Raw genomic sequence first — 24342 nt, forward strand, 5'->3', positions numbered from 1 at the left:
TCCTTCCTTTTTGGCAGTACCAGGGATTGAATCCAGGGCCTCACCCATGCTAAGCAAGCACTCTATCATCGAGCTACATCACTAGCCCCACATCTCATTTCTTAATGCCTGGAAATGTGTCAGATGTATCTTACTGATCTTTAGTTTTCCCTTGCTTATTGTGAATTCAGTTTCCCATGTGTGGTTTTCCTCTTCCACACCCCATCCTAAGAGTTTCCAGGGCAGAGCTCTACTTATTTTAATCTCTCAATCCCAATCAGAATGTGAAGGAAAGGAAGTAGGTAAATGTATGATTTTGTTTGTGTACCTAACTCGGAAAGGATGTGAAGGGGAGAGAAAATGTGTGCAGACACACTGTAGGTATGCTGACCTCGGTGCTGAGCCTGAGGGAATAGTTATTATTATGACTAGAAAGACACCCTCTGCAGAGTAAAGCAGAGGAACTCTCAGTAGAACTGAGGTTTGGGGACTAGCTTCTGATCCTGCTGGGGCAGCAAGAAACACCTCATGGTCAAGTCCACAGACAACTGCGAGACCAGCCTCCCAATCTGTAGCTGGGACCTGCTCACTCTCCTAACTTCTTACATCCTGCTTTTCTCTCTATTGATGCATATCCCCGGGAAGGATCTAGAACTTTTCTACTGGAAACATAGGAGTAAAATTTTCACTGAAATGATGAAATGCTCACAATGGAATTTGCATTAAAATGAAAAAGCGACAGTTGCATATGTGTAAATGTGTATTTTTTCTTTTTATTTATTGTTTTGCTGGAGAAAGGGACTTTGCATTACTCCTAAACCCATACCATTGTGCAGGTTGTTTCTGTAACATGCTCCACCATCTTTCTTACGATCCAAGTTAAAAACCTTTAACAGGGGATTAATGCCTCCTCACCATAATCAAGGACAGGGCTACACACCCAGGAAGAGGCAAATTAGTATACTTTCTGATGCTGGATTGGCTTTACCTCCCCCAGAGGTCCTAATGCCAAGTTCAATAACAGAGGCACCATCTTGGGTAATACCTGACCTCTTGGAAGAGCCCGGGACACTGTGCTAAAGGTGAAAGTCAGGCTGACTGGAAGTCCGTGTTAACTGGCCACATATCAGCACCTCCAGAGTGGATTACTTACCTCTTGGAAGTCCCAGTGCTGTTGATGGATGGCAGGGCCTTCCTCAGTGCAGTTCTGCAGAATTACCTGCTCTCCTCTTACATCAAAACAGAGGTGCTGGGGGTTGCCAAAGTGAATTGCCTTTCTGCCGGTGTGCTCCAGGTGCTGGGGTTAAGGGGAAGGTGGTTAGCAATTAGAAAGATACCCTCTCCAGAGCCACGGTGGGTGAGAGGAACTCACAGAGGAGCTGAGTCCTAGGGACTATCTTCAGATTCTACAGGGCCGATCAGCAAGACTATCCCTGGACGCTGAAGGCCCAGCATTCTGGCTGCTCCTATTTATACATTGTTTCATGCTCCTCTGGCTTTCTACTTACTGTCCATAGATAAAGTATTTTTAAAGGCTGCATGTTCTGTGAGTGAGCTGTCAGAATGGTAGGTGAGCTTTTCCAAAGCCCAAGTTGATCTGGAGAGATGTTATCTGCCCTGAAACCAATTTTCCTGCTGTTTGCAGTGTCGGAAGACCCTTGCTCATGGTTTCTATTACCTCCAGGATTTTGTAGTACTGGGCTGTGTGGACTTGTGCAGAGGGACTTTCACTGCGAGATGCCTGGATCAACTTATTGGGAGGCATGTCTTGACAAAACCATTTCTGTTTGCTCCTGCCAGATGCAGTCTGAACCAATTTCTATGTTAATGGTGTGGCTCTGAGACAGAAGTGGCTTCAGCCTGTGCAACCATGTGAGCCTTGTGCTCAGAAGGGTTTAATGCCTTTGGTTCAATAGATTTGATTTGATGCTCTGCTGTTACCTTCTTGAAATTCTTAATAACGGATGAATTAGGGACATCACATTTTCCATTTACATTAGGGTGCTAATTTGCAAATTAAATTTAGTAGTCTGCCCAGTTTGAAGATTCCCAAACTGCACAGTTAGCATAAATTTGGATCCTTAAACACATCTTAGAAGCAAGCTTGTGGGCAGTTCTCAGGGGAGAGTAATTTTTTGCCTATTCAAAACCCTATCTGTAGTGACAGATGAGTTTCTCGCTGTTCCCTTGGGGTCGTGGATAGATATTTCTGGTGCAACTTTGCAAGGACAGGCTACCCTGTGAAGGTCAAGCTGGCTAACATGGAAGTCCTCATTTCCAACTTCATCTCGCTTGGGTTGAAGCTGGGCTCTTCCTGTTTATCCCTGTCTGCAGCCACACTCCTAGATCTCTCAGGCTGCTGGCCACCCATTCCTGCCACCTCACAGGGCAGCTTAGCTCAGGCCCAGTGGTTCTATTGTCAGTTGCCATTGGAGTTTTTATTTTTTTTATTATTATTTTATTATTTTTAAATTTTATACGTATGAGTGTATTGCCTGAATGTGTGTAAGTGCACCTGTGCTATACAATGCTGGTAGAGGACAGAAGAGGGCGTCAGATCCCCTGGAACTGGAGTTTCAGATGGTTGTTAGCCACCATGTGGGTGCTGGGAATTGCACCCAGGTCCTCTGCAAGAGCAGCCCACTGAGCCCTCTCTCCAGTCCCAGCCATTGGAGTTTTGATTCCTGGAGATTTCCCTTTCTTTCTTGCAAACTCAATGACTTGCACTTGGAAATGAGCATTTCATAATTATTTCTGCCCAGCATATATACATATAGTTTTATTTTTTAGGAAAGGATTTTCAGCTTATTTAGTTTACAATATTGCAGGATCCAGAAGCCCTCACTAATTAAAAAGAAAAAAAAATGCACAGAGCAAATATTCTCTTTGCATCAAGAAGACTACATCGTTCTTAGTTGCAAATGAAGAAACCAAGACTCAGAGACACTCAGAAGCCTGCGGAGATCACACAGCTGGTAGTGGGAACTTCGATTCAAGGCCATCTATGGATGGCAGCAAAGCTTGGGCAGCTTTAACCCTGTCATGTGGCTTTCTCACTTGGCTCTTTAGGTCCTCATGGTTGGAATGTGAAATGCCTCCCTCCCTCAAAGGCTCATGCTCTGAATGCTCTGTCTCCAGCTTTCAAGCTACTCAGAAGGCTGTGGAGCCTTTAATGTGAGGCCTGACTGGGAGAAGCCACTCATGAGAGGCAAACCTCTGAAGGTTATATTCACCCTGGGTTCTGGCTGACTTTTTCTACTTCCTGGTCTGTACCATGTGGATTAGTTACCAAGTGCCTACGCTTCTGTCACCACAGACTGAGCCAATCCAACCACTATGCCTTCTACCCCACAGAAATCCCTCTGAAACTGTGAGCTTAAAAAGCCTTTCCTCAGGGCTGGAGAGATGGCTCAGTAGTTAAGAGCACTGGCTGCTCTTGCAAAGGATCTGGGTTAGATTTCCAGCACCCACATGGTGGCTAAAAACAGTCTATAACTCCAATTCCAGGGGCTCTAATGCCTATTTCTGACCTCTGTGGGCACTGCACGGCACAGGTGTACCCACCTACACAGGCATTACACTCATACACATTGTCTCCCGATTGGCTAGTTCCTCCTATGGGGGTGGTGGCTGGGAACCATCTTGGAACGGAAGCCGAAGCCGGGAGCTGTGGGGAAGCAAACCAGCAGTGGGAACGGCAACAGCTGAAAGACAGAATGGACTGACTTTTGTGGACCTGGGGCTATGATGGCCCCAGAGGCATGAGCGGAATTATGGGTGTGGCACGGTCTGATAAGGCAGGCTCTGAGGCACTGGGTACTCATTCCTTTGTAAGTTAATAAATACACATAAAATATATTGTATGGTTTGTTGGATCGTGCAGGAAACCCAGAGAGAATTCAGGCCACACACATAAAATAAGGATAATAAATAAAATTTTTACAAAAGCCTTTCCTCAGGGACTGGAGAGGTGGCTCAGTGGTTAAGAGCACTGGATGCTCTTGCAGAGGACCTGGGTTCGATTCCCAGCATTTCAAGAGACCTACCTGCCTCTGCCTCTGCTGGGATTAAAGGTGTATGCCTGGATCCATGATGGAAGAATTGAAGGGAATAAGACACAGTCTAAGTATCTCAGGGATCTTCTAATAACCAAGGGTCTTATGCATGTGCAGACCCATCCCCTTCTGCTTCTGCTCAGACTGTTGGACCCTGCTTCAATCCTGAAGGCCTATGAGCCTGAAGTGCCTGGGCTAGTGATTCTATGGCAGTTTCCTCATCTGTCAGATGCAAGGGCTAGATAGATAAGCTGCGTTTCTATTTCCTTCTAAGATGCTCCTTTTTGTTTGCTGGTCCAAGTCTAAGGTGAGGATGAGGTGAGCAGAGCTGTAATACGGCATCACATCAGGGGACCACGGTCAGTCAAGGGACATGGGACCACAGAAAGAAGCAACTTTGGATAAAAGTGTTACAGAGTTTGGGACCACCGGGAAAGACTACCCACACTCAAAGTTTTAAATCAGCCAAATCAAGCTTTTACAATTTTATTAGAATTTTAAAGAAAAATCCTCAGGGCAGGTGAGCTGGTAATCTTGCCAGCTGCCTTAGGGAGGTGAATAGTAGGAAGAAAGAAAGAAAGCCATGAAGCCATGCAGGTTTAGAGCCGGCCTGGGAGGCCAGACATGTGGCTGACTGGCATGGCTGGGAGAAGGGAGCTTTAGAGAAAAAGTAAAGAAATGCAGGATGCTAGGGGCAGCCCAAAGCCTTAAAGAAAGCATGTGCAGTAAGAAAGGCAGGAAGAAGAAAAAGGGAAGTTACACCTCCCTAAAGAATTCAGGGAAGTGGGCAACTCAGACTACACCCTGTAGCTAGGAAGTTCTGCACCAGTGGGCAGGATTCCAGGTAGGAAAAACTTACTATCTCATTAATGCACTAGGTACTCTGCCCATCTGTTTAGCATGACCCACCTTCCTAGGGGTGGTCCTATGATCAGATGATTGACCAGTTAAATTTATACAAAATGGAGGTGCTTGGGGTATTACAAAAGTAAAGGGCATGCCGGCACCCACTTGAAAGTCTTCTTAGGCCAATGTTCATCACCCACCTGTTGCTGCCGGCTGTCACTGCAAGGAGCCAATGTCACAGGACAGCCCAGGATAGCCCCTTTTGTCTGGCAGTCTGCACAGAAGCCAAGTCCAGTGTTGTGGAGCTGAAAGTGGACATCCAAAAAGACATGAATTCAGCCTCCACTGTGAAGATGCCCTAGGGCAGGCTCCACCCTCCTTTCCTGCATAGACTGGGGCCCACTATGTATTTTTTAGCCACAGTGATAGAGGTCAAGCCCAAGCCACTGATCCTAAGGCAAGAGCCTCCAGAAGGAGTCGGACCATACGTTCCTGGTCAGGGGATCTGGGGTGGCATGCAGGGCAGCACAGCTTCCTCAAACTGACAGGGAGGTGGGGGCTCAGGTGTAGGGTGGGAAACACTGGTAACCAGTGTAAGGGAAGAGCACTTGAAAGTGTAATTCCTGTCTTGGGGATTGACCCTCTCCCTTCCTTCTTCCCCATCTCCCCTGGGCCATGCCTTGCCTTTCCAGAGAACCTGGGTCTGTGTGCAGATGGATATAGCTCAGGGTAGACATTGGCTAGAAACCAGTGGAATGTCCGGCAACCCAGCCTTCTTTGAAGCTGCAGACGCTCTGTGCAGTTTGGCTTCGCAGCCTGGTGGAAGAAAAGGACACTGTCCACAAGGTCAGAAAAGCTTGTTTCACCCCCAAACTCACATGGTAGGGGAGGGATAGAGGTGGCTGGGAGGAAGATTAGTATAGAGCAGTCATATGTTAAGAGAAGGTTTAGAAGGTATAGAATCAGGTGTCTTCTCTAGAAAGCTGCAGAACCAGCAAGATTAGAAGTGATCCTAGGTCCCACAGTCCCCCAGTCTTCAGCCTACAAAGACCATGGTGTCTGTGCTTTAAAGACTTTCTCTGGAAGGTGAAAGAAATGGTGGACTCTGCCACGGACCTCACCAGGGCAAGAGCCAGCCCAGAGGCAATGGAGACAAGTCAGCTGGGAAACGGGTTAGGGATGATGAGAGGCAAGTTAGTCTCTCTTCTCTACGTCTCAGTTTCCTTCATTAATGACTCATTCATTTAGGCTACACTGGCCCCTCTCGTCCTCCTTTTCAATACAATGATATGGAGGTTGACATCAACCCTTAACACTAGTTTGATGTTTTAGGCTGTATTGGTAAGATGTGAAGAAATCCATCAGAAGTTTAGAACAACTTTCTTTTCAGGGGACAGAGAGGCTCTAAGGAGGGTTTGTAATGACTGAGCATGAAGAGAGAGGGAGGAGGGAAGGGAGAAGGGGGAGAGGACAGAGATGAGGATGATATCCATGTCAGAGTTCCACCCTGGTGGCCTCTGGTCTGGAATTAAGACACAGAGGGACCCAGAAGGCTGTGTGAGGTGAGTTTGCTCTCCTAGTCCTCAGAAGGAAATGTTGGGGAGTCAGGTCCACTTCTCAGGGTGTGACCACCTGGTTTGGGAATGCCTGCCTGGGAGCTTGTTCAAATGCAAGCTCCTGGGCCATATCCCAGATCCGTGACTAGTTCTGTTGGGGACCCTGGAATATGCATGTTAACCATTTCTCCTGGCTACTCTCTTCCACAGACAAGGTTTGAGAACAACTTCTCTAAGTCTGGAGTTTCTTGTTTACTCAATATCTTTGCCCACCGTTAAATCAAAGGCTGTATTGCTTCCTCTGAGGAAATGGATATGAAGGGGCTTTAATGGTTTCTTGTTCCATTCCTAAATTCCATTCCTAAGTTCTTATTTGACATTTCCCCAGCCCTACCGCAGGTTTGCACTTTGTTACAAGGCAGAAAACCTTCCTCTGTGTGAGTTCTGTTACCCCACCTTTCTTGCTGATGGGACAAGCTGGCAAATCTACCCAACCTGTGACTTCAAGCATTGGACATGCTGACCTCGAACTTCTACACAACTACGCTTGAGAGAGGTGGAACTAGAAGAAAATGCAGCACTTGCTCCTGCCTTTCAGGTGCCCAGGATCTTTGTATCTCAGAATTCATTTGAGGGCTTGGAAGGGCTAGAAATCTTTGGAACAAAATTAGTATTGAGCTATTTAAATATACTGTAAAAGTGTGCTATCAAACCCTTTCAGGGAAGCATGGGTGTCATTGAATTCTTGAAATCAAACCAAAGATAAGAAACTCCTCAAACAGGAATTAGTGAGGGAAAGGAGAGAGAGAGAGAAAGAGAGAGAGAGACAGAGAGAGAGAGAGAGAGAGAGAGAGAAGAGAGAGAGAGAGAGAGAGAGAGAGAACTGAAGGATTAAGTGGGGTCCTGGTGAGTTTCCCCTTCATCTCAGTCCCTTCTTAGCAAACTTAGAGGCTGTGGTGACCCCATTGCTTCTGTGTGGGAAAATAGCCTAGTGCCACTCTGGGTAATAATGTGACTCACTCATGAGGACCCAGGGGGAACTCTAGGTGGTAGTCCTTGGGACTAAACAGATTTTATGTGTCATCAACATTCCCCTGTTAAAGAAACAAACAACACTGAAGTTCAAGGACTTCTGACACCCCAGAGCCTGAAGGCTGGTCTGCTGTAGGGAAGGAGATGGATCTGGGGCAGGGAAGAATTGAACCTGAGGATCCTGGGGGTCGGGGCACTGGGCTCCTCCATGGCTCACCTGTGCCTGACTTTGCCTGCATACAGTGGGCATGCATGTGTCTGTCTACAGACCCTGCCTTCATCTATGTTATCGATCCTCCTGTTCAGCCCACACCTAGTCATGGGCTGCTGAGGGGCTCATGGGAGCTGTTCCAGGACCATGTGGTCCTTTGGGGGCCCTGTTTGCAGTGCAGCATACAGTAAGGACAACCCATGGCTCACAGTAGATAGCACACATATGCCATTCCATAAGAATTGTCAGACTGATAGTACACTGGGAGAACATTTAATTAGATGTCTAAACTTAACATTTTTCTGTGCCTTTTATAATTCTTTATATTTATTTTTATACTCAAGTCTGTCTCATGTCTTGTATATTCCCTAACCCTGGAGCACTGCCCAGGATGAGAGGGCCCTCAGAGACTGACTCATCACCTCTCTGTATCTACCCTCCCCTCTGGCCTATGCTGAAATGTCATACTGTAGACAGTATCATATCATCTATAGAGAGCAGGAAATTCTAGGCCAAGTTCAACTGTGATGCTCCAGGGAGGTGCTGGTAGGGACAGAAGGCAGGTAGAAGGGTCCCTTCTGAGGGTCAACTCAGGGAAGCCCAAGCCAGAAGGGAAGCTGGGGGCCTTATGCTGGGTACAGGTTCCACCTGGTCTCTCCTTACCTTGCTCAGGGCAAAGGCCTCTGGGCTGTGCCTGTAGAAGGTTTCTTTGAAGGAGCCCAGCCAAGTCTCAGCAATGCGAACCTTGTTCTGTAGGGCAGCCTCCAGGTCAGTCGGGGAGCTGGTATCTCGGCTTCGGTAGATGTGACCCACTCGGGAGCAGGGGAGGATTTCAACTGAGCCACCACAGAGCCAGGCCTGTCACAGAGAGAGAAGGTAAACAGCTCCACCCTCCATCTCTTTGTGAAACACCAGGAAATCATGAGTCCAGAATGGCCAGTCAGAATCCTCAGGGTGCAGCTGCCCGATCTAGGAGTGTGGGCAGGGGGGGTGACAAGGTGGGAGGGGTTGGGAGACAGTTGTTCCAGGATGGAACTGAGGGGTGATGGGCCACACCCACACAACTGCCTGAATGTGTCACCTGGACATGTATACAGAGTCAGTGCATGGAACAATGCAAGGATCAGCATCCTGTCCCCAGGAGATACTTCCACAGAGAAACGATGCATGCAGTGGCCAGGGAGTTTCTAAAAGCTGGTACTGTGAACAGAGGAGGTACCTGCAGCTCTAGAATCTCTGCACTAAGATGTAAATGACTGATACTCTATCTTCTCCTGATGAAGATTTTGAATGTCAAGTTCATGAGAGAGGCTGAGAGTAAAATCAAGGAAGCTCCCTAAAGAGCTGTGAGGGGAAAAATAGGAAGTTTGACACCTCATTGTAATGACTTTATAATTTGCACACAGCCTCATTCCCTGCCATTTATGACTCTAAGCTAGAACTATACACTGGGCTCCAGAGATGCCACCCAGGCCTGCCCTTGGTACAGGACTTACCTTGAAGGACAATTCGAGGTTTTCGCCACCCTGAAGTGACAAGAGAGAGTCATAAGCTCCAGTGTTTTGGAAGTAATGCCTGTCCAGGGCCACCACCTCTCCGGGTACCACGGGGCTCCTGCAGAGGAAAGATAGGGAAGACGCTACAACTCCGACCAACTCAGCACACAGCAAGGCCCGGGAGCGCTTTCCCAGGGGCAGCTCAGTGCTTGAGAAGACAAACTCTGAGCTCAGGTGGACCCCAACATTGGGCTGGAGCAAAGCAACAATGTTTGAAATCCAAGCATTTTATAAAGAGAAACTAGAGGGTGGAAAAAATGGCTCAGCAGTTAAGAGCACTTGCTCTGGCAGAGGACCTGAGTTTGATTTCCAACTCATAACTACTTGTAACTCCAGCTCCAGGGAAGCCCCTCTTCTGGCCTCCATGGGCACCTGTACACATGTGGCATACACTCACACAAATACATACACACATACACATAAATTTAAAAAAAAGAGAGAACTAAGCTTGCCTGTACCTTTATAGCTTGTCCTCAGGTCTCCTTCTACAGAAGGGACCAGGGATTGAACTTGAGTCCCTCTAGAGAGTTGCCTGAGAAGAAGGCTTTGGTGTTATTTATTTTTAATATTTTATTTATTATTTTTATTTTATGTGTGTGTGTGTGTGTGTGTGTGTGTGTGTGTGTGTGTCTTGCCTGCATGTAGGCAAGTGCACCTGTGTCATGCAATGCCCGTGAAGGACAGAAGAGACTGTTGGATCCCCTGGAACTGGAGTTACAGTTATTAGCTGCCATGTGGGTGCTGGGATTCAAACCCAGGTTTTCTGCAAGAACAGTCAGTGTTCTTAACCGCTGAGCCATCTCTCCAGCCCCAAGGGTTTGGTTTTCACAAGACACCCTAAGGGAGGTAGCACTAGGCCTGTGCCAGAGAATATGGTCAGGTTCTGTTATGGCTTGAATCTGAAATGTCTCCTACAGGCTCCTGTTTTGAACTCTCTGTCTTTAGCATCTAGCATAGTTTTGAAGGCTATGGAGCCTTTAGGAGGTAGGACCAGGCTGACAGAAGCAGATTATTAGGGGTAGGATATCCTAGTTTGTGTCTCCATTGCTATGACAAAATACTCTGACCACTAACAACTTGGGGAGGAAAGGATTTATTCAGTTTACATCTCTCAGGTCACAGTTTATCAGGGAGCCCAAGGTAGGAACTCAGGACAGGAACTTGGAGGCAGGAGCTGAAGCAAAGGCCATGGAGGAACGCTGCTTACTGGCTTGCTCGCCTGACCCATGCTCAGCCTGCTTTCTTATACAACACAGGCCCACCTGCCCAGGGGTGGCACCACCCACAGTGGACTGGGCCCTCCCACAAGACACAATAATCAGGAAGATGCCCCACAGACTTGGCCACAGGCCAGTTCAACAGAGGCAATTCCCCAATTGAGGCCCCCTCAACCTACGTGTGTCAAGTTGACACTAAAGTTATCCAGCACACGGGCCTTAGAAGGTTCTATCATCCCTGGTTCTCCTTTAGCTCTCTGCCTCCTGTCTGGCACCATGTGAACAAACTGGCACCACAGGCTCCTGCAGCATGGACTGAGGCACTCTTGCTGCCAGCCCCCATGCCATGATGCTCTGAGAATCTCTGAACCGTGAGCCAAGACACATCCTCTCTTAACTTGCTCTGTCAGGCATTTTGTCACAGTGAGGAGAAAAGTAACAAATACAAGCTTTCTCCTCCTCTCTTCCCACCTCCCTCCCCCTCTTCTGTTTGCTTTTTATCTATTATTTTTATTTTATGTGTATGTGTATTTGCCTGCATGTATGTAAGTGCACCAGTGTCCTGCAATGCTAGTGGAGGTCAGAAGAGGGTATCAGATCCCCTGGAACTGAAGTTAAAGATGGTTGTTAGCCACCATGTGGGTGCTGGGTATTGAACCCGGGTCCTCTGCAAGAGCAGTCAGTGCACTTAACCACTGAGCCATCTCTCCAGCCCCTCTCTGTTTTCTTAATGGTCATCTACCCACTCCCCAACTTTAAGATGAATCCAAGAGGTGTTCTGAAAGCAGCTAGGCTCCTACCTGCACTAAGGAAAAATACAGATGGCTTATACATGCAGCAAACTAGAAACTTTGAGTAAGGGAATCAGGGTAGAAATAATATTCCTCAGAAGGATTTTCCACAGAGAAAGACATCCAGGAAGTCTTTGAACAAGAGTTCTTTCACTCAAAACAGATTTTAATGCAGTCAGACTCTGGATATGTCTCAAAATGTAGATGACTTAAACTTCAGATATTTAATGACCAAGGAAATAGCATCATAGTAAGAAAATCCCTGGCCTTTAGGGCATTAGAATATTAATGTACAAGAATGCTGAAAATCAGTATTGTAGTGATTACATGCGCCAATTTCTACCTCAGCCCCTTAACTATGTGTAAGGTCTGGGGGATTATGTTACCTCTCAGCTTGGTTTTCTTACTTGTAACTGGGATAAAATAGTTCATAACTGAGTTTTATGGGGATTGAAATAACAAGTCATATAAAGTGCATGGCACCGTGTATGCCGTATTTTAAGTATTAAACTGTACTGCTACATGTTCACTACTCCGCTTGGAAATTCATAGGGCTGGTGGTGGTTGGCTGACTGTCTTTACAATGTTTTTGTTTTTGAGACAAGGCCTCACTGTGTAGTTAAGGCTGGCCTTGAACTCGGGATCTTCCTCCTGGGATGACAGGTATATATCAGCCTAGCTCCTGGGTTGTGTTTTAATTCAGAAATTTTGGATTCTAGAAAGGGGCATACATGACATAGTGCTTTTCAACCCTGGTGACCTCGTTCTAGTAAAGCATTGACATTGCTTCAGTAAGCATGTGGCTTGTCACAGTGCATGGGCTCCATCAGGTCTGTACAGACACCACATCAGTTCAGAGCCACTCCTGCTGTCTGGTGAATTGTGAGGACATGCTTGGTTTTGGAGTGCTTTGCTACAGTTCTGAGTCATGAACTGTGACTTTGAACTGACAACCCAGCTGTGATGGTTTGAATGAAAATGTCCCCCATAGGCTCCAAGTGTTTGGACATTCTGTCCCCAGATGATGGCACTGTTTTGGGAGGTGTTAGAAGGTGTGGCTATCCTGGAGGAAGCACGTCACTGGGGGTGGGCTTACAGAGTTCTTAAGCCTTACCAGATCTCGAGTTGCCCTCTTGTTTCCTGTGCCTGCATGATATGAGAGCTTAGCTTCTGCTGCTCCTGCTCCAGCCACCTCCAGTCACCATGCCTTCCTCCTATGACAGACTGTAATTCCCCTGGAACTGTAAGCTCAAATAAATTCTTCCTTCTATAAATTGCTTGGGTCAGTGTTTCTATCACAGCAACAGAAAAGTGACTAATACACCAGCTTAGCATAATGGGGAAGCATGGCTACCCTGGGATTAAGTCTGGATCTACCTCTCATTGGCTTCACGGTGTTAGGAATTTATTCTGCATGAGGCAGACGGAGTGAAGCAGAGCCAGCCAGCCCTGCTGAGCCCTTCTGGAGTTCATAACCCACAGCATCTGTGACCTTGGAGAATGGCTGTTTGACACAAAAAGTTTGAGGTGGTTAGGGAGCAAAAGGTTTCTAGAATAGCTACTTAAATAAAATATTTCTTCAAAAACCAAACATGGGAGAGGCAAACCCCAGAGCCGGGTCTTTTAGGAGTTACTTGTGACAGCCAAGTTTTCCTTTTTGCCGAGCAGGCCTGAGACCAAGGAATTTCCAGTGTTATCTGGTGAGAGAGTCAAGGCCAGCTCAGCTCCTTCCATGTTCCCAGTCTAAGCATCCATGGGAGCTTCTGGAAGAGCTTCACTGGGCTCCACTGATATCACAGTGATAGCAGCACCTAGTCCCAAGGGCCTGCAGCCAGCTGAATGCTTTGTATATATTAGCTTGTGCAGTTTTCACAACAATCCCATGTGGTAGGCACTATTATAAAGAAACTGAGACACAGGTAAAGTGACTTCCTGTAAAAGTGTGGAGCCAGGGCATGGCAGCTGTGGCAGGGCCTCACCTGACAGGGCTGATGGGGGATGGGAGGGCCTTCCACTCCTGCTCCGGGAGGGGCTCCCAGCGGAAATCCAGTTTCCAGTCCAGCACCCCTCGCTGCAACTCCATGGATGGGGAATACTGGAATGTCTTCCAGTCGATCACATCTATGACTGGAGACACCACACATTTCCTGGAAAGAACCAATAATCAAACAACGGCACAGACTACTCGCAGGCTGCTCATGCCTGTTAGCACAGAAACTGCTTTGTCTTGATTTAGAATCTGATTTAGGGACTGGAGAGAGAAAGAGAGAGACAGAGAGAGACAGAGACAGAGTGGTAAAGATAGAGAAAGAGACACAGAGACAGAGAGGCAGGAAGGGAGGACAGAGCAGAGGCAATTAGAATTTCAGGGTGGGCGGGAGCCACCTGTGTTTTTAGCTAACGATGCCGAGGTACTGCTGCATCTCTCTGCTCCGGCCTGCAGCGAGGGCTCTAGAGCTCTGAGGTGGTGTGTAAGAAGCTGACGTGAGGGACTCACATCACATGTCCCAGCGCTGGGGATTAGAAGGGACTAAATGTTTCTTCTTGACCGGCTTCAGTGGTTCTTAAGAAGAAATCACGTAGGCTAAGAGCACCAAGCCTGCGTCAATAAAGCCTGACTCAGACGCCTGCTCTTTGCACTACCTGCAGGTGCTTCCACTTCTCTGAGCCTCAGTTTCTCCACCCCTTAAGAAACAGAAGCAGGGAGGCCTTCCTGAGCCACTCCACATAGGAGTCACTGAAGTACGCAGATGAAGGAAGCCAGCTGGGTCCGACACAATAACAATGTCAGTTCTCAAATGTCTGCATGTGGATTTTTCAACATGAAATCCTAAGGTAGGACAAGGTGGTCTCCAAGGTGCCCCTGAGTCATCCATCTCTGATACCAGGGAGGGAATTAGAACAGGAAATGGAACAGACAACTTCCCATCAGACTCATGCTTTTGAGAGAGCAGGTTCATGATATAGAATCAAAGAAGACTGCCTTGTAGGCTTTGTGAATTTTTCTTGGGCTTGGTCTGGTGTACATCTCCTTTCTTTATGCAAAATGTCTGTCATAGAATTGGGCAAACATCAGTCTGATCTGTCTTGGTTCCCTAGGGTTTGGTTGTTATTCCTTATGCGACAGTAGGGCCAGTGACACCTCGCTTTACCTTGTTTGGAAACCTTCCTTAGACAGGGTGCTAACCCCATACTGCCTTATAATCCTCATTGCTTAAAGACCCGTTCCCATGAGGTCCCAACTTCAAATGAAACAATCAACAGACTGTAAGAATAGGGACCATTCGGCTTGGTTCTAACAGCCCCACCTGGCTGGATGTCAGGAGGTTCACTTGAGTTCCAGGGGGTGAGGGAGTGCCTGAGGCAGTCCTAAGTGAGCTAGTGGGCAGGAAGAGAGGACAGAGCAGAGGCAATTAAAATTTCGGGGTGGGAGGGAGCCTGAAATTGGTTTTCCTGAGTGGGATATTCAGATTGAAGGAAATGATTGACAGGTCAGGTTTAGGAAATGCTCAAGTTGAGCAAGGGGAGGTGGGAAAGATGGCATGGCAGGGATCCAGGGAGAAGAGAGGAAAGGTCAGGACAGTGCTAAGTTGTAAGGCCCTCTGACTCTGCAATTCCCAGCGCTTGGCTTAGTTAGAAAACGAGAGACCCTGTATGTAATGCAGAGGAGCAAAGAAAGCTAACTGTCAAGAAAACTGGTGGCTTCAAATCTAATGCTTTCTTCTTGGGGGTGGGTGATCTATGGTCTAGGCGAGTGGAGAAATTGTTTCCCCAGGGTGCATTGCAACCTTGATTAAAACTCTGGCAAAGGCAAGGGTAACAACAGACATGGTAAGAGTTGTCCTTCCTGTACAGTTTAACAGGGTTGTTAAGGATTTGAACTTGGCAGAAGCTGTCCTCTGGGCCTGGAAGAACTCTATCGTGCCTTCCAACAGGAACTCCCCATACTTCTGGTCTCGAATACCTGAAGCCCCAAAGAAATAGGTAGTGAAACTGGATAGCGAATATTGGCATCCTGCAAACAGTGGGTGGATACTCTGGTAGGTGGATACTCTTTTCGGTGAGTAACTGCACCCTGGGCTATTTCTCCCAGGCTCCCTCCTTGCTCTGCAGATGCCAGATGCAGTGAGTTACCTGTCATCAGCTATTCTGCTGAGAAGCGGCTCCAGCCAACCGGGGTGGCACTCACAGTGGGCATCCATGAAGACCAGCACATCCCCTGTGGCCCTGGTGGCCCCCAGTATCCGGGCTCCGATGGTGCCCAGCCTCTTGTTGCTCCTGAGCAGCTTCACAGCCTCCAGCCTGGCCACATATTCGCTCAGAGCAGACTTCAGTTGTCCTGGAATTGACAGGGCCCTGTCAACAGGGGTCACAGCTATCGTAGCCAACGGGGCTGTGATGAACACCATGAAGGTCACACTCATAGAGCCATGGTGAGCACCAGCATCCTGAACCTCAAATGCATTACTATAGTGTGGTCAATCACTAAGGGCTGGGATGACTGATGGTTGTCTCTTCACACCAGAAGGGAAGGTGTGTAAAACTAGGACCCTGCTAACAAACTCCAAAAGAGAGTAGATCCCCCAAGAATACCACCTTCCCACACATCTCCACCTCAGGCTCTCATCCAGAGAACCCAACCTAAGACAGTGGTCAAGGGAGTTAAAGACAAAGAGTTCATGAAACTTGCAGCTGGTAGGCTACTGGGGTATGGTCTCTGAGGTTTTCATCTCCAGTGGCAGGCAGGATAGGTCTAAGAGGAAGAGGGAGGTGAGAAGCCAAGGCCACGTCTAGCACTGTGCTTTGGAAAGTTGCTTCCATAGGGGAAGGGAGACAAAACCTTAAGGAGGACACAAAGGCAAGTCAAGAGGCTTTGGGCTCAAGACAGAAAACTTGATGCTATGTGCATGTGTGCGTGCATGTACGTGTGTGCACATGGGCATGCATGTACTCAATGTGTGTTCGTGGATGTGACATGCAGGTGCATATGTGTGCCTGTTCATGGGTATGCATGCATGCGTGTGTGTGTGTATGTGTGACCCTGTGTGCATTCATGGGTGTGCACATGCTTGTGTATGTGCATGTGTGTTCTGAATCTACACATTTGAGAAGCGACCCCTCAGTGACAAACTAGGGCAGCTGTGAGAGTTAAATGGGGACAGACCACAGAGTGGCTTTGTCTGAGCTCTGGGCCTCAGCAGACCCACTGAGGAAGGACCTAGGGACAGATAGAGTCAACATCATCCCAGCTGTGGGCAAACCCTTGTACCCCCGTGTCTTCAGGAGGCCCCTAGAGGGATAGCATGCTTGGTGGTGAGGACAGGGAGAGGGTAAGGCTGAGGCCGTGGCTAGCTTCTGGGCAGGCATCCAGATACCTTCAGGTGGGAACAGCTGGAGCAGAGGTCTTGGGAGGCAGCTCTAGAGACCAGCTCTTCCACTTCCCACTTCCAAGGAACACTGATGTGACACAGCTCATCAGCTGATGGGGAGAGACCACAAGCCTGCTTTCTAGAGCACCTGGGTTGAAGGGTCTCCAGGTACTTTTCCCAGGCAGCCCAGCCCAGCCCAGTGTCTGCCCATCAGCCCCACTAATGCATGGCCAAATGTGCCTCAGGGATCCCACATACTTTCAGAATCTCCAGCTGATTGACCTTCTGCCCTGAGCAGACTGGTCAAATTCAAGATGGCAGAATCTCAGGAAGACCTAGCAGAGGTCTTGTCCTTCCATCCCACCCTTCCTATCTGATGGTCCCCTTAGAAAGGTGTGGTACAGACCTCAGCAAGAGCATAGCTCCCCCTGCCCCATCCCCCAACAATGACTTGGTCTTTCCTTAAAGCCAGAAGGGGCCACTGAAGGAGCAAGAATGGAGGACTCTGACCAAAGACCAGAGCCACAGTTCTCCAAGTGGGGTCCAGGGGCCAACAGCATCCCTTCACCTGGCTGCTTGTTATAGATACAGGCACGTGGGCCCAACCCAGATCCGGAGACTCTGGGGTGATTGTCTAACTGGGGGGTAGGGGGGTAGAAATAACTGGGGCTGGAACCCAGGGCCTCACACATGCTAGGTAAGTGCTCTGTCACTAAACTATATCCCCAGCCCTTTTGTTTGTTTGTTCATTTGTTTTGAGACAGGTCTCATTAAGTTGCCTGAGCTAGTTTTGAACTCCCTCTGGAGCCCAGGCTGGCCCTGAAGTTGTGATTCTCCCTGCCTTAGCCTCCCAAGTAGCTGGGATGACAAGCCTACACAGCCACCACACCCAGCCTCAGTCAGTGTAGCCAAGCCCCTCTGGGGTGCTCATGTAGCTGAAATCTGAGGCCCACTGAGCCAGACCTGGCTTTCTTTTCATGCTGTTTCCTGTCCATTTAAGTATCTTCTGTGCTCTGTGCTCTGGGCTGGACTCTGTCCTACTTGGCATGACTCAGCTCTGGTCAGTTCTCATCTCTGGTCTTCAGTTTGGACAGCAGGCAATCTTTGCCCAGCACACAGGAGGCAGGGAGCACCCTGGCAATGGCCACCCTCTTGTGATACTGCAGCTTGGGAAGAGGCTCATTGATGTGTGGATGGTGGGGCCTGAGGAAGAGACCTCAGGGATCAGCCTGAAGTGACCCGCCCTAGTGCCCTCCCTGAGTCTCCCCTCAGGTGTGTCCTCCTAACTTGTCCCCTTCTGTCCTGCTTCCTCTTCCTCTGTGCCTTATCGGCCTCCCTGGGGCCCTTCATAAGTTACTTACACTGGAGAGTAAGCTCCCTCTGCATCATCTGGGGAACCTTGCCTAAGATGGATTTGAATCTCCTTTTTCACATGGGACTCCCCTCCTGGCCCAGGGACAGCCCCTCCTAGAGGCCAACCATGGCTACCTTGCTGGCTGAGGTCGTCCACAAGGATGATCTCCTGCAGCAAGGGCCTGGGAGCTGTGTCAAGGATGCTGTGCACGGTTCTCAGGAGCGTGGACCAGGCCTCATCATGGAAGGAGAGAATGACGCTGGCTGTGGGCAGGCTGCGGGCTGGGCGCTGCTCCAGACACCTGTGGGGAAAAAGCACCAGGAGCCTTCAGGAAGAGACACTGCACAGAGCCCACTGGCCTCTCACTCACTCTGCAAGCCTGGCTGGGCCCTCCCAACCCAGTGACTTTCCTGAGATTTCTTAAAATGGCCACACAGAGATCCCCTAAAGCACACACCCTAAAGCAACCCTCAGACCCCAAGAGCTCAACTCTGCTGGATCCAGCACCCTCTTTGCACTTGAGGGGTGTCGGCGCCATTCTCAGCGGTGACTGACCTCGTCTGTGCAGAGGGAATGGGACAGTGCTGTCATATCACAGGGCTGCTGGGAGGCCTAAGTGGGATGATACACATCCTTGTATCTTATGAACATTCCATCCGCCACGGGAAGTACTGTAGTTACTTTCTGTTGCTGTGATAAAACTGACCAAAGCCAACTTGGGGAGGACGGGGTTTGTGTCATCTTACTTTTCCAACTGATAGTTCATTATTGAGGGAAGGCAGGGCAGGAACCTGGAGGTAGGAGCTGGAGCACAGGCCATGGAGGAACACTGCTTACTGGCTTGCTCCTCTTGCCTGTGCTCAGCCTGCTTTCTTATGCAACCCAAAACCACCTGCCCAGGGGTGGCATCACCCACAGTGGGCTAAGACCTTCCACATCTACCACTCAGCCATTAAGAAAACACCTCACAGACACAGCCACAGACCAGTCTGATAGAGGAAATTCCCTAACTGAGGTTCCCTCATCCCAGGTGTGTCAAGTTGACAACCAGATCTCTCTGGCACAAGAAGGGCCACTATTTTCTTTCTTTGTGCATTCCCACAACCTAGCTCAACACCCAGAACACAACAAACGAGAGCTCCTTATTATTGAGGAGACAGGATGAAATATTGTCAACAGCACTTCAGACACTGTGCTTGACCCTCTGCACGTTACCTCATGTTTATTGTACAAGAGATCAGTGGTGTGGGCCAGCTGAGACTCAGTTTACAGATGAGGAAACTGAGGCTCAGCAAAGACACCAAGCACCTCGAAGCTGTGTCAGAGCCCAGTATTCTACCTTCGGAGCTTTAAGAGGCTTTCTGCTTCAACAGTCCCTGGCTGAATACCCATGTGCATGGTGTTGCCCCCGCAAGGGGCTGTGTGAACCCCTCAGGCCTCCGGGGGAGTGGGACTGGCATCTGTCCAGTTTACATAGAGAATGGGAGTGAGTCTGCTATGGACTGTGAGAAGTCCCACATGTGCCTCTTACACTTCACAAGATCTACCTAAGATGAAACTTCTTTCTGGGTTCCTCCTCAGAGGAACATCACAGCCACCAGCCTGAGGATGGCCCTGCTTAAGGGACAGGGTTCCCCATGCTGCTGAGTGTGCTGCCTGGTTCCTTGCTCACCAGGGCTGAAGCTTTCGATGCTTAGGGAAGCTGTGGTGATGCTCAGAATAAGGTCCCGAAGAGGGTTAAATGGCTCTAGGCAAGTGCTCTGAAGGAAAGGGGAAAGAGAGCTGCTTGATGATTTAAAAAACAAAACAAAACTCTATACCCAGCATGGGGACAGTGGTGGTAGCACGACAGCTCAGCAGTAATGTGCTTGCTGCCAAGCTTGAGACCCGCGTTCCATCCCCAGGACCCACATGGCGGAAGGAGAGAATCAACTCCCTTGAGTTGTCTTCTGACTTCCACATGTGTTCTGCGCTACATGCCCCTCCCCGCAAATACATAAATAAATGTAATTAAGAAGTAAACAAGTGCTTTATTTTGTTAATGATTTTTTTCCATAAAGGATTTGAAACCTCTCAGAAGAAATATATACAATGGGGCTGGAGATGTAGCTTAGTACAGCACTTGTCTGGTATGTGCAAAGCCCTGAGTTCCAACCCTAGGACTAAAAAAAAATACTATGAAACAACAGTAAAATAGGAATGTAAAGCCAAGAGCCAGGACACAGAAGAATGTATATTCATGGGCCATAGATAGGATATTTCTACAATGAATTTAAAATTTGATTCTGAGATTCCCAGCAGCCAAGGTAAAAGGAGAGGTTTATTCTATAACAGAGATGTCACATACTGGATCTTCTCGGGAAAAGGAACTCCAGAATTTGTCTTTCAATTGTTACTTTTTGTTTTGTAATAGTTTAAGACTCATAAGGACTTGCCAGAATTGCATAGAATTTTGTTTCCTTTCCTCAGAGAGGACTCCTCACACAACTCCACACTGAACAAAACCCCATGGGCTTTGATATTGTTCAGTACTATGATCTCAAAGACATTATCTGGATTTTACCAGTTTTTACATCTTACACTCATTTTATAAAAGAAATTCCTATAGGCTTTAGAAAGTCCCTAAATGGATGAGTGTCCTTAGAATTAAAGAGTCATTTGTATAGCTGGTAAATGACAAAGCTCCAGGACCTAGCAGGCAGGGGTAGGCCACTATGGGTGGGCTAGGAGGGGTATAAACTGCCTCCACTCTTGTTTCCTGGTCGGAACCATGTGAGAAGCCAGCACTACCAGCTCCCACTGCCATTGTCCAAGCTGTATCAGCTATCATGCGTCTCCTGCTGTGACAGACTGCATCCAGGAACCACGAGCCAAAGTAAGCCTTGCCTTCCTCCTGTCGCTTCTCTCGGGGGGTTAGTCACAGAGATGAGGAAAGTGACCAGTACACTCAATAACTATAGAATCTTACATTTATTTAGTGTGTACATGTATGTGCACATGCATGCACAGCCTACTTAGGAGGTCAGAGGACAACTTGTTGGAGTCAGTTCTCTCCTTCCACCAAATAGATTCCAGGGATCAAAGTCAGGTGTTCAGGCTTGGTGGCAAACACTCTTGCCCGCTGAACCATTTTCTAGGTTTATTCAACGTCTGTATCATTTTCCTCATTTGAAAAGTTAGGATAAAAATTTCCTCCTGAGAATCAAAGAATGTAGGCATGAATGTTGCATCTATCTTAATCTTTGTAAACCATCTTATTTGTTTGTCTGTTTATTTATTTATTTATTCATTATTTACTTATCAGTACTAGATTGAACCTAGAGCCTTGAACATTCCTAGGTAAGTGCTCTACCACTGTGTTACATCCCCAGCCCTTGTTTTTTTTTTTTTTTTTTTTTTTTTAAGGGGTGATAGGTAGAAAGCTGGCGGGAGCTGGCCTCAAAGTCTCAATCCTCCTGCCTCAGACTTCTGAGTGCTGAGATTATAGAGAACACCACTGTGGCTTGTTGATTCTTCCTATCTTTAAACTCTTGCTCTAGCTTGGAATGCTCACAGACTATTTTCAGGGATTCCACAGACAGGGGCTATGAGAGTTTCTTGTCTGTTGAAGAGTCAGAGTACCAACTTCTCTTTGACCCCCTAGAAGGTTCTCTGTAGAGCAGTGTTCTCATTTGAGTCATGGATGCTGGAGTTCTGCCACTTACCAGCTGGGCAGATGACACTGGACATGTTGTTTAGCTTCTGAGTGAGTGCTTTCATGGGCTGACACGGGGTGGGTGTGTGAAATCAAAGCTGAGACTAAAAGAGTGGGGAGGGTGGTCCAGAGAGGATGAGGGGGCAGGTTCTTCCTGGCCCATGCTAAGGACTAGGGAGGGGAAGGGGCTCAGTATGTACCTAGAACTGAAGGAAACACATACTAAAATAGAATATTTATCTATATTTAACTTATCTAAAAATTATAACAGCGATTTTCAATGATGAGATGTATCTTTTCTAAGCCATTTCAAATCCCTTGAACTAATAAGGCAGGTAGATAAATGAATGGATAAGCTACAAATTGGTTCCAGCACAAGGCCCTGGGCCAGCAGGTTACTCTCTCAGTGCCTCTGTGTTGAGTGGGACATCAGTCATTCCTACTGGGTCTGTGGCTCAGTTGCTCAGAGAAGGAATGGTTGTAAAGGACTTGGAATTATATAAGTGGCCGGGTCCTCCAGGCAAAAGCTATGAAAGAAATGCATACTGTTATTAAACGGTAGGGCTGCTTTGAGCTTCCATGTGCTATCTGGTAAATATCTTATCACCTCAGTCTGTATGTGCTATAAAAAAGCCACAAAGCCCACCTCTGCCTATGGCGGTTCACCTTCTGAATGGAGTAGGGAAAAACATAGATGGAGGGCTTTAGAATCAAGCTGACCCATGGTTGATGCTTACCTCTGCTACTGACAATTGACATCCCTTGTTAGCCAGCGTGGGGATGTGGGGACTTTTCTCCAGGCCAAGGGGGTGGGGAGTGGGGTGGATGCAAGGGGCGGGCCAGCCCAGGGAGCGTTTCAATGCATGCTAGCTCTCTGTGTAACACTTATGAGAGCCTGGTTCTGATATCTGCACACAGATGCACATCCCATCTCCCTGCTGTTCCAAGCTCCCTGCGGACTTGGCAAATGCATTTGGATGCTGGTTCTGAAGAGAGCAAGTCACTGCATTGTGCCAGTTGGCCTGGCTGGAGCCCTAGCATCCTCTACCCCCCTCCCCTGACTCAGGTAGAAAGCTCTTTGTGACTTTTCTAAAGTTGTCCTGGAGTTACTGATTACCAACTCCCACAGAATCAGCGGAGGTCCCGTTAGGTGGCCTCCATAGATCAGCTCATCCCCTCCTCTTGCTTTTCTCTGCCACCTGGTGTGCCAGAGCTCTTTGGGGCTGGGTTTGGGGGTGATCTTTCTCATCTTCTTACTTGTAACAGTTAAGTAAAAGTTTGCCCAAGGAGGAAAGGAAGACGGCTCTAGGAGTGTACAGGCTGGATGTCAATACTAAATGATGGGAGTTTATATCATGGAGCCAAGTTCCAACATTGTGAGAAAATCTGTGTTGGGCCTTGCCTGTGGATAAGGCTCCTGACCTCCAGGCCAGGCCTGGGGATGCTAGGGCCAGGACACGACTGGAGATAAACCCTTAAAAGAATGGACAGGGTACTTATAGATGACCTGGTGAGTGGGGAGGGCAGGGGAGGCTGATGCTGCCACCTGTCACTTTCTACCAGGGGACACAGGCCACAACCTCTCTTTTGTGTGGGTTCTCTGAGGGCTATAGCCCCTCTTTGGAGGGATGCCAGGGTATCTTTAGTTAGCTCTGACCCTAGCTTCTAGCTCTGAAACACAGATGAGCACAGTTGTGAGTCTGAACCCTGACCAGCTGGAAATTCAACCTTGGACCTTGTGCATGCAAAGCAAACACTCTACCACTGAGCTATGTCCCAGCACCCAACTTTAACGTGAATACAAATGCCCTAGGGGTTGTTATAGCAGAGATCTTCACCCCAAGGTCTGAATGGGGCCCAGAAGTCCGTACTGCTAATGTTGCAGGTCCAGGGACCCCACTTGGGGGCAGATAACACTGAGATAAATTCTCCCCTTAGGAATTAAAGAGAGCAAAGGTCAGGTTGGCCTCCCCTGCTCAGACCCCCAAAGCCAGCTGAGATTGCAGGAGCACAGAGCAGGCTTCTCTCACACTGGTTACCCCAAGCGCTTTGAGCTACAGGATTATATTCAGTCCTGTTTCTGCCACAGCCCTATGGAGGGAGAGGGATTGGAAGAGGTACAGCTTCCCTATGGCCACATCACATGGGCCCTGAGGGCTGGAAGCAAAGTGCTTGTGGGTTCCTTCACGGCATGGTCAGCCAGGCCTGGGCACTGCACTTTACTGACTGACGGTGCTGTTTTGTCCCTCTTTTGCAGTGAAGAATGGGGGGGTAGCTGAGCTGTGAGTCCCTGCCTATTCCAAGTCTTTCTTTTCCCTCAGCTTCTCGGGTTGCTCTCAGACTGAGTGATGCTGTAACAGCCTGAGCGCCTCCGTTTTGTGTAAAACATCTTGGTGAGTATCTTGACCCTACCCTGGCCCAGGGCTGGAAGTGCCAGGAAGAGCTAAGGAACACACTCAGAATCCTGGGAGGCTCCAGTTGAAGCTTATCTGGCTTCCAGTTGAAGCTTATCTGCCCCCCTACAGGAACAAACATGTGACTACTTGTCTTTGAGTAAATCTTGTGAGGAACACACTCAGAATCCTGGGAGGCTCCAGTTGAAGCTTATCTGGCTTCTGTAGCCGCTCGTTTGCCCCCCTACAGGAACAAACATGTGACTACTTGTCTTTGAGTAAATCTTGT

The 24342-nt window shown here is 48.2% G+C and overlaps 1 protein-coding gene and 1 long non-coding RNA gene across 4 annotated transcripts in view; one reads left to right on the plus strand and one right to left on the minus strand.

Moving 5' to 3' along the window:
- The window catches only part of Galnt15 (polypeptide N-acetylgalactosaminyltransferase 15), a 40878-nt gene that overhangs the window by 5182 nt on the left and 11354 nt on the right, over nt 1-24342 (minus strand). The window contains exons 2-9 of the mRNA XM_008849975.3: nt 18101-18267; nt 15378-15582; nt 13223-13390; nt 9176-9293; nt 8343-8537; nt 5565-5696; nt 5081-5185; nt 1133-1276 (exon numbers count right to left, since the gene is read on the minus strand). Of these exons, the coding sequence (XP_008848197.1) occupies nt 1133-1276; nt 5081-5185; nt 5565-5696; nt 8343-8537; nt 9176-9293; nt 13223-13390; nt 15378-15582; nt 18101-18267 (1234 nt within the window). The remainder of the gene's footprint in view (nt 1-1132; nt 1277-5080; nt 5186-5564; nt 5697-8342; nt 8538-9175; nt 9294-13222; nt 13391-15377; nt 15583-18100; nt 18268-24342) is intronic.
- On the plus strand, nt 1137-15219 carry LOC115067142. 3 transcript variants are annotated; one of them, XR_003846575.1, is made up of 5 exons: nt 1137-1225; nt 5573-5726; nt 6825-7034; nt 13893-14078; nt 15099-15219. It is a non-coding gene; the product is annotated as an uncharacterized LOC115067142 (long non-coding RNA). The 3 variants fall into 3 exon arrangements; XR_003846574.1 differs by lacking the exons at nt 13893-14078; nt 15099-15219 and adding exons at nt 8436-8555; nt 10706-10922; XR_003846573.1 differs by lacking the exons at nt 13893-14078; nt 15099-15219 and having other exon boundaries at nt 6825-7152.

Source organism: Nannospalax galili, unplaced genomic scaffold (genome assembly GCF_000622305.1).
Source record: "Nannospalax galili isolate Female #2095 unplaced genomic scaffold, S.galili_v1.0 scaffold364, whole genome shotgun sequence".
In the NCBI taxonomy this organism is placed as follows: Eukaryota; Metazoa; Chordata; class Mammalia; order Rodentia; family Spalacidae; genus Nannospalax; species Nannospalax galili.